Here is a 14,564-nt window from a genome sequence, read left to right as displayed (position 1 = left end):
TGTTTACACTCCTACAAACACATGCAGGTTAGAGATGCTCATTCATTGTACTTTCATCTCTGTGTCAAGTCACAGCTGACTTGTGGCAACCCAAAAGGGTCTTCAAGGCAGGGGATGTTCACTGGTGGTTTGCCATGGCATGGGCGGAGAGAGTTCTGAAAGAACTGTGACTGGCCCAAGGTCACCCAGCAGGTTTCATGTAGAGGAATGGGGAATCAAACCCAGTTCTCCAGATTAGAGTCCACAACTCAGAATGACATGACCACTCTGGTTCCCCTGAGAAGGACTTCATGAGTTCAACTGGTCCCTGCACTGGGACAGGCATGAGGGAGACTGTGAATGGCTCATGGCAAAACAGACAGATGATTCATGACCACTTCCTGTCAAATATTCTTTTGACATAGCATTAATCAACCAAAGAGCAGGCCTGCATTGCATGCCTGTGGCCCAGGTTGTCAACCTCCAGGTGAAAGCTGGAGGTCTGGAATTGCAACTGTTGCCCAGACTGCACAGATACAGAGTATGCAATCCAAGGGGACAGAGTGTAACTGGTGATGCGCCCTCTGTGGGTGTTTCTGGTGAAGAAGCGTTCCCATAGGGCAGGAGTACAGGGTGCGGAGGAACAACACCAGTACCCTGGGCACTTTCCCCCCTTGCTATGCCTCTGCATAGATAGCTTTTTATTTATTTGTTGGAGACATTTATTCCTCTTCTTCTGGAGAAAATGGTCGCTTTTGAAGGTGGACTGTGTGGCAGTATAGCCTACTGAGGCCCCTTCCCTCCCTAAAGCCCACCCTCCTAGGTTCCACCCTCAATTTGGGGGTGTGTGTGTGTTTCCAAACTCAGAGCCGGCCAACCTGCCCCGTCCAAAATCACCATAGAAAGAAGCCAAACAAGAGGAGGCCTGTGCCAAGGCCATGGCCAGATCACCAATTTGATGCTGTTTCTCTCTTGGATTCAACATGCTTTTTATTGGAGGAGACAAAAGGCTTAAAGGCAGGCCTTCATACAGAATGTAGTTCCGTGATTTTCTTTCCATGAATTTATTTTTTGGGGAGGGTGTGTGTTTGTAACAAAATCCTGCTGCTGGGCTGAGAATTTGAAGCAGGTGAGGTGGGGGCAGTGGTGGGATCCAAAAATTTTAGTAACTGGTTCCCATGGTGGTGGGATTCAAACTGTAGCGTAGCGCCAATGGGGCTGGGGGGGCACCATGGGGGCGTGGTCGGGCATTCCGGGGGCAGGGCATTCCTGGGCGGGGCTGTGGCAAGGATGCAGCCGCTGCGCCAGTCCTTGAGCGGGAAACGAATGCACACAGGCACAGGCTGCCACGCACGCCGGTGCACCTCCTGCTAGACCTCTTCAAGTTCTGCGTGCTACTGCTGAGAGGAGGGGCGAAACTAAGGCAAAAATCACGTGGCAAAATCGCCAGTTAGTAACCCCCTCTCGACACACACAAATAATCAGTAACCTACTCTCAGGAACCTGTGAGAACCTGCTGGATCCCACCTCTGGGTGGAGGGCTTTTAAACCCTTTATCCTTGTACTTCTTTCCTGTATGGACTGGGGCCAGTAGGAGTAGGATGTAAGATTAAATTTGGGCTTGTCTGGAGAGACCCTAGGATCGCAGGCCACATTCTGAGCAGGAAGACGCAGATGAGAGAGCAATCCACGGTCAGCGCTGGGGTGCCACATCTCTTGGCATCTATCTGCATCCTGTGGCGAACACAGTCACTCCTGGACCAGAGGAACCCTAAACACTTGGCTCTTTTTGGCTGCTGCAAATCCTTCCAGCTCCCCCCCCCCCAATCCTTCCAAGGCTCAGCTGTATCAGGTTTCGCCTCCTCCCCGCTCCACATTTTGCTGTCTCCAATTTCAATATTGCCCTGGGACGGCTAGTTCTAGCCGGTGCTGCCAACAGTGCCCCCATGTAAACAAGGCGAGCGATGGCTCCCATCCATGCAGGCAAAGTGGTCCCTGTGACCAGGTGGGCAGGTGCTGCGAGTTCCGTCCTGCACCTGCCGGATGGGGCTTCTCTGCCTGATAAGACTGTTTTGGGCTTCGCTCTTCTTCCCGTCTCTGGTTCTGGCCTGAACAGGTTCTTGGGCTCTTATAAAGACAGCATGTCTTGGGCCGGCTCAGTTCCTGTTCTGCTGGGCCCAGGAGCCTTGCCAAGAAGGAGAGAAGGGACCGACTGACAGGGGTTGGAGGGGTGGCGTGGGGGCTCAGTCTGCATGTCCGAGGCAAGGATGGTTGAGGCTCACAAGGACTGCCTCGTGGAAGACCTGGATCCTCCAGCTGAGCATCGGAGCGAGGCTGACCGGGAACCCTCCAGCCGCAACTCCGTGGTCATCTGCCAGGCAGCGGGGAGAAGTATTTTCACTTCTGGCACCTCCTCAGCGGCGGAGAGGGTGGGCTTGATGCTCAAGCGCCAAGAGGAAAGCGAAGAGGCCAGCCACCCGGTGCTCTTCATACAGCTCTCTGAGCTCTTCAGCACCCCTGAAGGCCTAGAGTGGAGGGAAACAGCCAGGTAAGCAGCCCACCCGTGGCCAAGCCCAACGCTGTGCATGCTGGCCCAGGGGTCTCAGGTAGCAGGGCAGGGAAAGGCCTGAGCTCAGGGAAAGCCAGGAATGGGGCAGAGAGATCACTGGTGCGAGCATTAAGGTTGCTAGGTCTTCCTTGATCCCGGGTTGTGGGCCGGCTGATGTGACGTGGTGGACTTTGCCAGCTCCAGTTTGGGGGACTCCTGGAGATCTGCAAATGGAGCCTGAGGTGGAAATGGGCCCTCGGTGGGATACAAGGCCATAGATCAGAGAGATCCATAGAAAGCACTCTGAGCTGGGATCAGGAAGTTCCCCCCTTTGAAGTCCTCCTCTGCACAAATGCATGCGGCAGGCAAGTCGTTTTCTCAGTGCTGTATTGGCAACATATTGTGGCAATGATACTGACCTACCTTGCAGGGTTGTTTACAACAAGGTAACGCATTCAGTGCTATTCCAGCACTAAAATCACTGTATGAATGTTGAGGAGGCGGGGAGAATGGACAGTTCTGTGTATGATCACAAACTTCACCACTAAAGGGCATAGTCCACCTATGATATCAAGCCTGCTGAGGTTAACAACAATTTGCCACAAGTGTGTTATAATTTGAAAGTCAGGAATCAACAGGTGGAACAGATCAGTGAAGACAGTGAACCAAGCCAGGGACTTTCTATGGGTTCCATTCAGTGGTGGGATCCAAAAATTTTAGTAACAGGTTCCCATGGTGGTGGGATTCAAACAGTGGTGTGGCGCCAGTGGGGCTGGGCGGGGCACGCCGGGGGCGTGGTCGGGCATTCCAGGGGCGGGGCGTTAATCATTTCTCTGTTACTGTAAAAAACTCTTACTGTAAAAAAAAAAGTTCCTAATTTCCAGCTGGTATCTTTCTGTCCATAATTTAAACTCATTACAGCAAGTCCTATCGTCTACTGCCAACAGAAACAACTACTTCTCCTCTAATTGACTGCCTGTCAAATACTTAATCCTTTCAAATACTTAATTTTGTTTCTAGAAATCAAAAGAAGGATACTTTCCTTAAACAAGGAACTTTCCCATATTTCTAAAACATGTTTTTAAAACAGCCCAACAGGGAGAATTATCCCGTTTTCTACCTTCACTAACCAGCCACATAGGAAACAACAGGACTTTTTTTAGACCTAATGGAATTTCTAACGGAAAAGCAGACCCAATTAGTAACCCCCTCTCGGCACAAACAAATAATTAGTAACCCACTCTCGGGAACTGGTGAGAACCTGCTGGATCCCACCTCTGCCCCCAGGGCCCCCTGCCCCCCATGGCACCCTGACATTTCGGGGGAGGGGGAATTTTAATCTGGAATATTGGATGCCAACTATGCCATTTATTATGATGTATTGCATAATTTAGATTTTTAGCTTTTATCGCTGCTTTAAATGTTTGATTGTTTAATACTGTTATTTTATATGCTGTACACCGCCCAGAGCCCTTCGGGGATGGGGCGGTATAAAAGCCTAATTAAATAAATAAAATAAAATAAACATGTGTGTATGAACTGTATGAAATAATACAATATATCGTAATTCTATTTTTTTTGTTCATTGGTATAAAGGTTGGGAAAGTATTATAGGTAAAGATTTTTCATTTTCTTTTTTCCCCTTGAAATGTATATTGGAAAGAGAGGAGTTTAAATTACTCTTTTAGATTAAGGATTTTGGATATCTCCCTCTGTTAGTTTTCCTTCAAGTGGGAATAGATAAAAATAGTTATATAGGAATTCTGAAAGGGAGAGTAGAAAGAAGAGAAGTAGGGAGGGAGGGAAATATGGGAAGGAGGGAGGCAATCTAGGATGTTTAAGTTGGAGAGGGTTGAGAGAGATAGACAATTAGATATGTTTGTAATATGTTAACAATTGTAAACAGTTTTTGGTTTATCTCCTTACTTATGTTATTATTTAAAATCAATCAATATAATTTGTTCTGGCCCCCACTGCACGACACCCCATTGTACTGGGCAAGGCATGGCTAGAGGACCATAACCCATATATAAAAAAGAAATAATACACTACCTTTCGGTATATTGCTTTTTTAATACTTTAAACAGTCATTATTTGAATCTAGGGGCGGGGCGAAGGGGAACGGCACCTGGGGCGCGCGGGCCCTGCGTCCTTGCCACAACCCCGCCCAGGAATGCCCCACCCCTGGAATGCCTGGCCACGCCCCCGTCAGCCTCTGTGCCCTATTGGCTGGCCAATCAATTGTTTGAATCCCACCAACGTTGGAACCTTGCTACTAAACCTCGGAATCCCACCACTGGGTAAGACCCCCACCTCTTAGGCCTGATAGATGTACGCAGCAGAAATCTAGGATGGAAAATGTTTAATTTGAGCAGACAAACGTTCACTCATATACGGAAATTATATTCTCTCCATGCTCCGCGTGAACAGCAAACACATTGTTGAGTCCCGGGCAGGTAGCCTCCAAGTGGTAGCTGGAGATCTGCTGTTATTAAAACTGATCTCTAAGCAACAGAGATCAGTTCACTTGGAGAAAATGACCAGTTTGGAAAGTGGACTCTACGGCATTATACCCCATTGAAGTCCTTCCCAACCCCAAAGCCCACCCTTCTCAGGCTCCACCCCCCAAAAAATCTCCAGGTATTTCCTAACCCAGTGGTGGCAAACCTATGGCACGGGTGCCAGAGGTGGCACTCAGAGCCCTCTCTGTGGGCACACGCAGAGTCCCGTCCCCCCCAGCCCACATATCTAGGCTGGCCTGGGCCGCTGGGCTCAATTATTAGCATTAAACCTAAGACCAAGTTTTGGGGAAGCAGTGTAGGTAACCCTGTTAAGCGCTGTTAAACCCCACTGATTTTCATGGGAAGAACAAAAGCGCAACCCTTTACCTGGGAGTAAGCTCAGTTGCTGGCAATGGGGCTTGCTTCTGAGTAAACCCTCCTAGGGTCATGATTCACCCATTGCAAGAGATGCACGGTTGCTTCAAAGCAAAGCCACCGACTACCACCAATCTTACTCCTGAGTAACGCACTCCTCAGAGCCAACTGGTTTTTCTAAACTAAAACTTCAGTATTCAGGTTAAATTGCCGTGTTGGCACTTTGCAATAAATAAGTGGGTTTTGGGTTGCAATTTGGGCACTCGGTCTCGAAAAGGTTCACCATCACTGCCCTAACCCAATGCTGGCAGTCCTAGTAGAGTCCCTTGTGTTGTGTTTGCATACAAATTTAGCCTCCACCCTGTCCTTCAGTCTTTCGGCACCAGAGGAGCTGGAATCAGGAATATATTCATCTTGAGGACAATATGAGATTTTAAATTTTAAGCATGCAGTTTTGACAAGTGATCTCTTGCAAAGCTTATCTTCGATTGCAGAGCTTGCAGCCATATACACACATATTTCACAAACACTGTTTGAAGATGTGTCGTCGAAGGCTTTCACGGTCAGACTCAATTGATTGTTGTGGGCTTTCCGGGCTGTGTGGCCGTGGTCTGGTAGGTCTTGTTCCTGATGTTTCGCCTGCATCATGCAGGCGAAATGTTAGGAACAAGATCTACCAGACCACGGCCACGCAGCCAGGAAAGCCCACAACAACTGACTGTTTGAAGAGTCCAGCCCTTGAAGCTGTTGGGTGATTTTTTTCTCTACGGCTTATTTCACAGGGGTCAATCCTGTGCTCATGTAATTAAAAGTAAAATCGGAAAAGTAACTATTTGTATATTATCAGGATATCAGACTTGCTGTGCTGTGCTTGTAAAAAGTAAACATTTAATGAATTTGTTTTTAAATTCCACCAGTGGCCTGCAAGGGTAAATCGTGGGGGCACATCACTCAGAAATTGGGGACTTCTGCTTGCTGATATGCCCTGGTTCCAATCCATCCTGCTACAGATGTCCTTCTTTGCATCGATCAATATTTTCCCACCCAGCCTGTGACAATCTAGCCCAGCAGTGTCCAACTCTAGGGCCCCCGAGGTTTATGGACTATGATTCCCATCAGTCCCGGCCAGCGTGGCCAATTGATCAGCAGGGGCTGATGGGAATCATAGTCAGTGAACATCTGGGGCACCAGAGTTGGACTCCCCAGATCTAGCCTATCACAGCCAAATTATGCTCTTCTCTGCTCTGAAAGAACAGAACTTAGGAAAAGGCCGAACCCAGTGCAAGCATCCAAGTCTCTGCTGTGCTCATAGATCTTCCCCTAAGCACTGGGGTGGACAGACGAAGAGAAACTGGGAGTTCCTGGGGGTCCAGACCAGCTTCCACGCATGCCATCTCCTGCTGCTGTGGCACACATGTAGTAAAACATCGGATTGTCGGTTCTGGGTTGGGGAAAAACTGGAGATTTGGGGGGAGGAGCATGAAGAGAGCAGGATTTGGGGATGGGAGAGACTTCAGTGGGGTATAATGAAGAAGAAGAGTTGGATTTATATTCCGCCTTTCTCTCCTCTAGGAGACTCAAAGGGGCTTATAATCTCCTTGCAGGAGGAGCAGTGGCGTAGGAGGTTAAGAGCTCGTGTATCTACTCTGGAGGAAGCGGGTTTGATTCCCAGCTCTGCCGCCTGAGCTGTGGAGGCTTCTCTGGGGAATTCAGATTAGCCTGTTCACTCCCACACACGCCAGCTGGGTGACTTTGGGCTAGTCACAGCTTCTCGGAGCTCTCTCAGCCCCACCTACCTGACAGGGTGTTTGTTGTGAGAGGAGAAGGGCAAGGAGATTGTCAGCCCCTTTGAGTCTCCTGCAGGAGAGAAAGGGGGGGGGGGATATAAATCCAAACTCTTCTTCCTTGCCCTTCCCCCCTCACAACAAACACCCTGTGAGGTGGGTGGGACTGAGAGAGCTCAGAAGAACTGTGACTAGCCCAAGGTCACCCAGCTGGTGTGTGTTGGAGTGCTCAGGCTAATCTGAATTCCCCAGATCAGCCTCCGCAACTCAGGTGGCAGAGCGGGGAATCAAACCCGGTTCCTCCAGATTAGAGTGCACCTGCTCTTAACCACTCCGCCACCGCTGTTCCTGCTGCTCTAATGCCATAGAGTCCATCTTCCAAAGCAGCTATTTTCTCCACGGAAACTGATCTCTATTGGCTGGAGATCAGTTGTAATCCCAGGAGATCTCCAGCTAATGCCTTAGGTAAACAGAAAACAGAAAAGTAGTCCTAAACACAGGACTGTCAGGCCTGTGTTGTATGAACATCTGTCTTCAATGCACTTGTGCCAGGTTGTTAAATCCTGTTGACAGCCATGCAGGAAGGCTGATCTGCAACTGTGTTTTACAATATTTGTGTGTGATTTCAGTGAAAGGTGTAAAGGAGCACCGCATGGGTTGTGTGTGCTGTTATTGTGGCACCTCAACTTACACTTTCCAAGTGGTTTGGTGCACAGCAAAATTTAACTCTTCCTTAAGCAGGACACTTTGGGAATCTTTAGAAATTAGAATGCCATTTGTGAGAATGACAGTCATCGGAAAATTTGAAATGGAATAAAACTAACAGTGTGCCATAATTTATGCCCCAACCTGGGTAGCCCAGTTTATTTAGATCTCGTAAGCTGAGCAGGTTCTTGGGCTGCTGAGTTCGTTCAGATCCCATCCAAGCTTCCCTTAACCCTGAGTAACCCCCAGGGCAGAAATGTTTGAACCTGAAAAAGGAAACACGTTCTCAGGAGGTGGCTGCTCGTGCCAAGTGAGAAAAAATGCTATTTCCCAGCATGCCCAAGGCCACAGTCATGGGACTAACTCGGCCGTTTTGTTGCAGGTGGGTTAAATTTGAAGAGAAAGTGGAAGATGGAGGAGAACGCTGGAGCAAACCTCACGTGACCACGCTGTCTCTGCACAGCTTGTTTGAGCTGCGGACGTGCATCAGGAAAGGAGCTGTCCTCCTGGACTTGGAAGCTCACAGTTTTAAGCAGATAGTTGGTATGTGGCCATCGGTCAGCCTGTCCTCCTAGGGACATGGTCTTCCTTCACCATGTATTGGGTTTCTGGTAGCTCTTTAAGCAAACCCCTGACACTTAACAGCAGGCACGTACACTTGTGTGGGCTTTGCCATGGCACTGTTAGTTCTGTTGAAGCAGCACTGGATCTTGGGCAGTGAGGATTTGGACCTATTTCTGCCTTCACAGAATACAACAAGGGTACACAGTACAAAGGAGCCGCGTGGCGTAGTGGTTAAGTGCTTGCACTGCCACTCACACGGTCAGGAGTTCGAGCCCCCTGTGGGTCAGATATCCTGGCAGCTGGCTCATGGTCAGCTCAGCCATCCATCCATTTCTTGGTCGGTAAATGAGTACCTAGCTCATAGCTAGGGGGCAAAGAATAGCCGGGGAAAGCAATGGCAAACTGATTTTGCGGTGGGATCCAAAAATTTTAGTAACAGGTTCCCATGGTGGTGGGATTCAAACTGTGGCGTGGCGCCAATGGGGCTGGGCGGGGCATGACAGGGGCGTGGCCGGGCATTCCTGGGCGGGGCATTCCTGGGCGGGGCTGTGGCAAGGACGCAGCCGCTGCGCCAGTCCTTGGGCAGGAAACAAATGCACGCAGGCGCAGGCTGCCACTCACACCGGTGCACCTCCTGCTAGACTGCTTCAAGTTCCCATGCTGGCTACTATCACTGAGGAAATGCGTAATTACGGCAAAAATCACGGCGCGTAACTACCAATTAGTAACCCCCTCTCGGCAATACAGCCAAATAATTAGTAACATACTGTCGGGAACCTGTGAGGAACTCGCTCTGAAACTACTCCTACAAGAGAGGCTTGCTCTATGAAATCACTGCTCTATGTATAATTCCCAGGGTCGGATTAATTTTACTGAAGGGGAAACTTTACCTTTTTACACAGTACAAGAATAAGCAAATGTCACAACACAAAACTGTGTAAGCAAACGACAGTCAACGTCAACTTCAAAAATATAGTTTACTCTTACATGAAGAATGGTACTGCAATGTAAATAATGCAGAGAACCTACACTCAGCCACAAATCATCACCGCAAGATCGGATGCTCTGTGGAAAAACTACAAAATCCTATTTCAAAGTGATTTTGATTTAAAATGCAGCAGTGGCCTGATCCTGACTGGACCCACAGCACAGAGGTGCTCTTGTCCATTCCCCCATACTTCATCAAGTGCCAGAGTCCCATATTTCCTATGTCAGTTTTGGCACTTGAAAAGGCACAGGAATGGGACAAGAAAACCTTCATAGTGTCAAAAATCACTTTTAAATGGCGGTGGCATCCTTGGGGTGACATTGAGGGCACTTTCCAGTCTAGTTTGACCCTGGGAGGGAAAGAGTGACCATTTAGGACACTTGTGTAGTAGCTGTGGGGGACAGAATTCAGACCCAATGCTAGAACTCAGAACTTAGCACATATTTGAACCAGAATTCCAATCTGGGATCTAGATCTTACAGTCTTATGTATTGACATAAGGGGGCATACATTGAAAATGCTGGGGGGAAGAATTAGGACTAATAAAAGGAAACACTTCTTCACGCAACGTGTGATTGGTGTTTGGAATATGCTGCCACAGGAGGTGGTGGTGGCCACTAACCTGGATAGCTTTAAAAAGGGCTTGGACAGATTTATAGAGAAGTCAATTTATGGCTACCAATCTTGATCCTCTTTGATCTGAGATTGCAAATGCCTTAGCAGACCAGGTGCTCGGGAGCAGTAGCAGCAGAAGGCCATTGGTTTCACCTCCTGCATGTGAGCTCCTAAAGGCACCTGCGGGCTACTGTGAGTAGCGGTGAGGAGCTGGACTAGATAATTCTGGTGCGGATTCATTCGGCTTGTTCTTCTGTTCTTCTGTTCTTACTTTGTGAAACCAACTCACCTGCTCCGCAGTTAGCATTTTAAAGGAAAAGCATCCTTCAAAGAACATGTATTTTTCCCTTCAAATGTCAATGACGAAGTGGGGAGCCCAATTTCCAAGATCAAAACCAAGCGGGGGTTCATACGATCTCCCTTTCCTGCATGACCCCAATCCTACGCAAGTGTAACAGTTGCATTCTGCAGTAGGAACCGCTGCTTAGAAACGCCGTGGTGATTGATTTCAGCATTCTTCAGTGGATTCCCAAGGCAACAGAGGTCGTTTCCAATTCTACTATGACTACTCCTTTACAAGGCTTTACTCCTAGCGCTGGCTTCATTTCTACCCTCCTGGGCTTCTCCAAGGCAGAGCGCGGGGTCATCAAAAGGCACCATTTTGAGGAGGCCAGGAATGACGCACGCTGAGGGGGCGTGAGAGCGGTAGCGTCGGGGCTGCTGCGTTGTCACCGCTCCTGTAGTGGGGAGTGCCGGGGGACCCCACACTACTTTGGTAGAGTAGTGCGCAGCAGATGGTAAGTGTGAAAACGACCAGTTTTACAGCAAACAAAAAGCTCCTTCTTTGGGGCGCTCTCAAAGTGGTTTTGGTTTTGTGTTCCAGAGAAGGTGATCGAGACCCAGATAGAGAAGCACGCTCTCCAGCCAGAGCTGATGAAGAAGCTCTGGTACGTCCTGCTCCTGAGACCTCAGCACCACACGACCCGATCCCACCTGCAGGTGTTGCTCGAGATGGGCTCGGGCTCTTGCTCTGGTGCGTAGCTGCCTCTGAATCTGTCGATGATCTCCCCTTGTGGCTTGACTGCAGCCTACTGCAGATCAGAATGCTGTCCCTGGATGTCTGGCATGACGGCCCATTCAGATCTGAACCCATTTGCCAAAGAGGGCAAAATGGAGTCTCTGGTGCATATCATAGCACAAATATGCGATATGGACTGATGGTAGGTCATGCAGCATCTGTTCCACAGCTTTCATGAGCATTACCAAACAATGGTTGTGATGGCCTCTTTAAATAGGTCATAGGCTTCAGCCAAAACTTGCTTCACCCCTTCTTATTTGAGAACCTTGAGGTTATCAACTCTAGAGCGAAATGCATGTCCTGCCTAGTGCCTGATATTAACCAAGCTGAGTCTCCCAGTTAACTTTGAGGGGAAACTCATGTAAAGTACTTTACAGCAGTCTAGCTCCATGCAGAGGCGTAGCTGGGCCATACTTTGCCTGGTGCACACTCTGCGTTTTTGGTCCCTCCCCCCACGATACCCCCCCCATGCCCCCCTGTCCTTAGTTCAGCCTCAAAGTGCAAAATGGAAAAAGAGGCCTATTAACTTGAGGCTGAATTGCTCAGGAATCCATAATTTGCAGGAGCCCCTGGGGGTTCTGCAGTGTCTCCTGGGAAATGCAGTTCTCACTAGGGTTGCTCTTCAGCCCTAAGTGAACAGGCTGCCTTCTTCTGTTTCCACTTTCTTGCTGGAACTACAAGTCTGGGGGGAGGGGCACCGCGGGGTATGGCGGTGATTTTCCACCCCTCAGGCATGCATCCAGTGTACCGCGCTACATCTCTTGTCCCTGTGTAGTCTCACTTCTCTGTCTCCATGTTATCATTCTGTACCAATGCTGCTAACTCTCCTTAGATAAACTGCAGAGCATTCTCTCTGGAATGCCAACTGATCTCCAGATGACAAAGATCGATTCCCCTGGAGAAAATGGAAACCGTATTTCAAATTTTGGAAATGTACATATTTTATTTGATGGCCAAAATTCGGCATTGGTCGTTGTGAGCCACCCTATAACCCATCTTGACGTGGAAAGATAGCCTGGTAGATGAACCCAAATGAATACTAGTGATAGAAAGGGATAAAGTGCTGTCGGCTATTTTGAAAGTTGCACTTCCAAGGCAATATATCTCTAAGTTGAAGTCCCTCCCCTCCGCAAACCCCGCCCTTCTCAGGCTCCACCCACAAAATCTCCAGGTATTTCCCAACCTCGGCTCCCGGTAGAGTTCCGAATAATCTTCAAGGTGTTGGTGCTGACCTTTAAGGCCTTACGTGGCCTGTGTGAATCTCTTGTATCTTCAAGAATCAGCATCAACTTCTAAGGAACCCTACAATGCCTCTCCGCTCGGGCTTCTGAGGGCCACCCACAGGTGGTCCCTGGCCCCTCATCGAGATGCTGCTACTCCCATGCGGGGCTGCACTGCCTTTTACGGGTTTCCCACCCCCAGCCTGGGTGGAACACTCTTCCACCAGCCAGTCCACCCCAGTGGGACTTTGGGGAGTTCCGCAGAGCCTCCTGTAAGGATTTTTGAACTGGTTCCACCGGGCCTCCTGGAGTGCACTAGCCGCTGAAGGTGCCCTCCCCCTTTTTAGCCTCCCAACATCTGCCAGTCCTTTTCATCCAAATGGGACTTGCCGCTCCCTCCCTCGTGGGGGAGACTGCACCAGGAGCCTCTCGGGACGCCTCTTATTATCTTGGATCACTGCTGTTTTTAAAGGTTTTAACTCATATCGTATTCTGAGGGCCGAGATTTATGCCGTACATCACTTGAGCCCCTCGGGGATGGGGCGGTATAAAAGTTTAAATAATAAACAAACAAACAAACAAACCTGGAGCTGACTACATTACCTGAGGCTGCAGTGGCTGTCCTGGCATTTAGCAACATGACGCAGCCTATTCCTTCCAACGAAATTAATCCTATGGCTGAAGAGGACTTTTAATCTTCCCGCCTTTTTGAAGTGCCAGCTTCAAGCAGCCCCTTCACTTTGTGAATACTCAGGTTGAGAGAACGAATGAACCTACAAACTCAATAGTGTTGAGGAGTATTTAGAAGCACTTCTAAACTTGGCGTTTAGAACTATTATTACGTCTGTCATTTCCCCCCAATTTCTGTTGCAGACAAAGCCCACAGCCACTCAGATCCAGAGGGTGAAGTTTTGGAGATGCCTCTTAAGGAACAGGTGAGTCACGTTTGTTAGATGGAGGCCTGGGGTGATGGCAGCAGGACATGAAAAATGCTTTAAAGGCCTCACACAGGGGTCTGTACTGTCAAGAGCTCCCTGACGGGGGAGAAGAAGAAGAAGAGTTTGAATTTATTTCCCCCCTTTCTCTCCTGCAGGAGACTCAAAGGGGCTGACAATCTCCTTGCCCTTCCCTGCTGTCAGCCAATTCCCCGTGCGGTAGGTGGGGCTGAGAGAGCCCCGCCGAAGCCGTGGATTTTCAGGCCTGCCGTCGCCTGGCCGGCGTGTGAGGTAATGGTGCTTAATCCTGAACTCTTGATAAGGCCCTTCTGCACAGCCCAGGCGGTAGAGCTGGGAAATCAAACCTGCCCTGGATTAGATACACGAGCTCTTAAACTCCTACGCCACTGCTGCTCCTTCCCTCAAGAATTCCTTTTCTAAAGGTGTCCCGTCTTCTCCCCGGCTTAGCGAAAAGGGTAGCTCTCGAAAACAGGGTAGCCTTTGGTGAAAAAAATAAGCAGCGCAATTTCTTTATCAAGGTGTGCAAATAGAGTCGATAGCTTCCATGCTGGGTCATAGCTTTATAAAGCGGTACCCTGGATGCCACAACCCCCTCCCCGCCCACAACAGCTGAAGCCTAGCGCTAGTGGGGAGTTTGGGGCAGAGGTACAGTTGTGGTGGGGGGCGCAGCCCTGCAATATGCCCCGAGGAAGTGCCGCCTGAGGCTCCAGCAACCCACCAAGCAACAAGCTGTGCCACTGCGATGAGGAGCTCCGGACCTCCTGAAATGCAGAGCATCCTTCGAGCAAAATGGAGGCCTCTAGGTGTTGTTAAGCAGCTCTGGAAGATAGGGGTGTTTAACTCACGGCTTTTCCAGCGGAATCCGGGCACCGCAATTCCCGTCAGTCCCGCCCAACATAAGGGGTGTGCAACCTGCAGTTCTCCCAGGAGCGTTCCGGCGGATTCTGGCAATTCTACCAGCCACCGGGCTACGCCAGGCCATGAACATCTGTAGTCCATGAACATCTGTAGAGCCGCAGGTTGCAGACCCCTGGGCCAAGTACCTGGCGCGGCCAGATAAAATCTGTAGTTCATGGCGGAATAATTCCTGGAGGCTGGTGAAGTCGGGCCACCTGTACTCTAAGCTGGCAGGTGTTGTGACATATGATATCAATATAGGGCGCGTGGATAGTATTGGCTCCTGGCTCTGGTGAGCAACTCCGTCTCTGGTGAAATTGTCCACTCACATCTTCTTTGGGTGACCAGCTCTGC

At 49.4% G+C, this 14,564-nt stretch overlaps 1 protein-coding gene across 1 annotated transcript in view; it reads left to right on the top strand.

Annotated features, from left to right (window-relative positions):
- Positions 1–2,231: 2,231 nt before the first annotated feature.
- SLC4A9 (solute carrier family 4 member 9) overlaps positions 2,232–14,564 on the top strand; it is a 59,908-nt gene continuing 47,575 nt past the window's right edge. The window contains exons 1-4 of the mRNA XM_048515585.1: positions 2,232–2,527; positions 8,275–8,435; positions 10,943–11,092; positions 13,231–13,292. Of these exons, the coding sequence (XP_048371542.1) occupies positions 2,232–2,527; positions 8,275–8,435; positions 10,943–11,092; positions 13,231–13,292 (669 nt within the window). The remainder of the gene's footprint in view (positions 2,528–8,274; positions 8,436–10,942; positions 11,093–13,230; positions 13,293–14,564) is intronic.

The sequence above is a fragment of the Sphaerodactylus townsendi genome, linkage group LG14 (genome assembly GCF_021028975.2).
Source record: "Sphaerodactylus townsendi isolate TG3544 linkage group LG14, MPM_Stown_v2.3, whole genome shotgun sequence".
Taxonomy (NCBI): Eukaryota; Metazoa; Chordata; class Lepidosauria; order Squamata; family Sphaerodactylidae; genus Sphaerodactylus; species Sphaerodactylus townsendi.
This window is presented reverse-complemented; position numbering and strand designations above follow the sequence as displayed.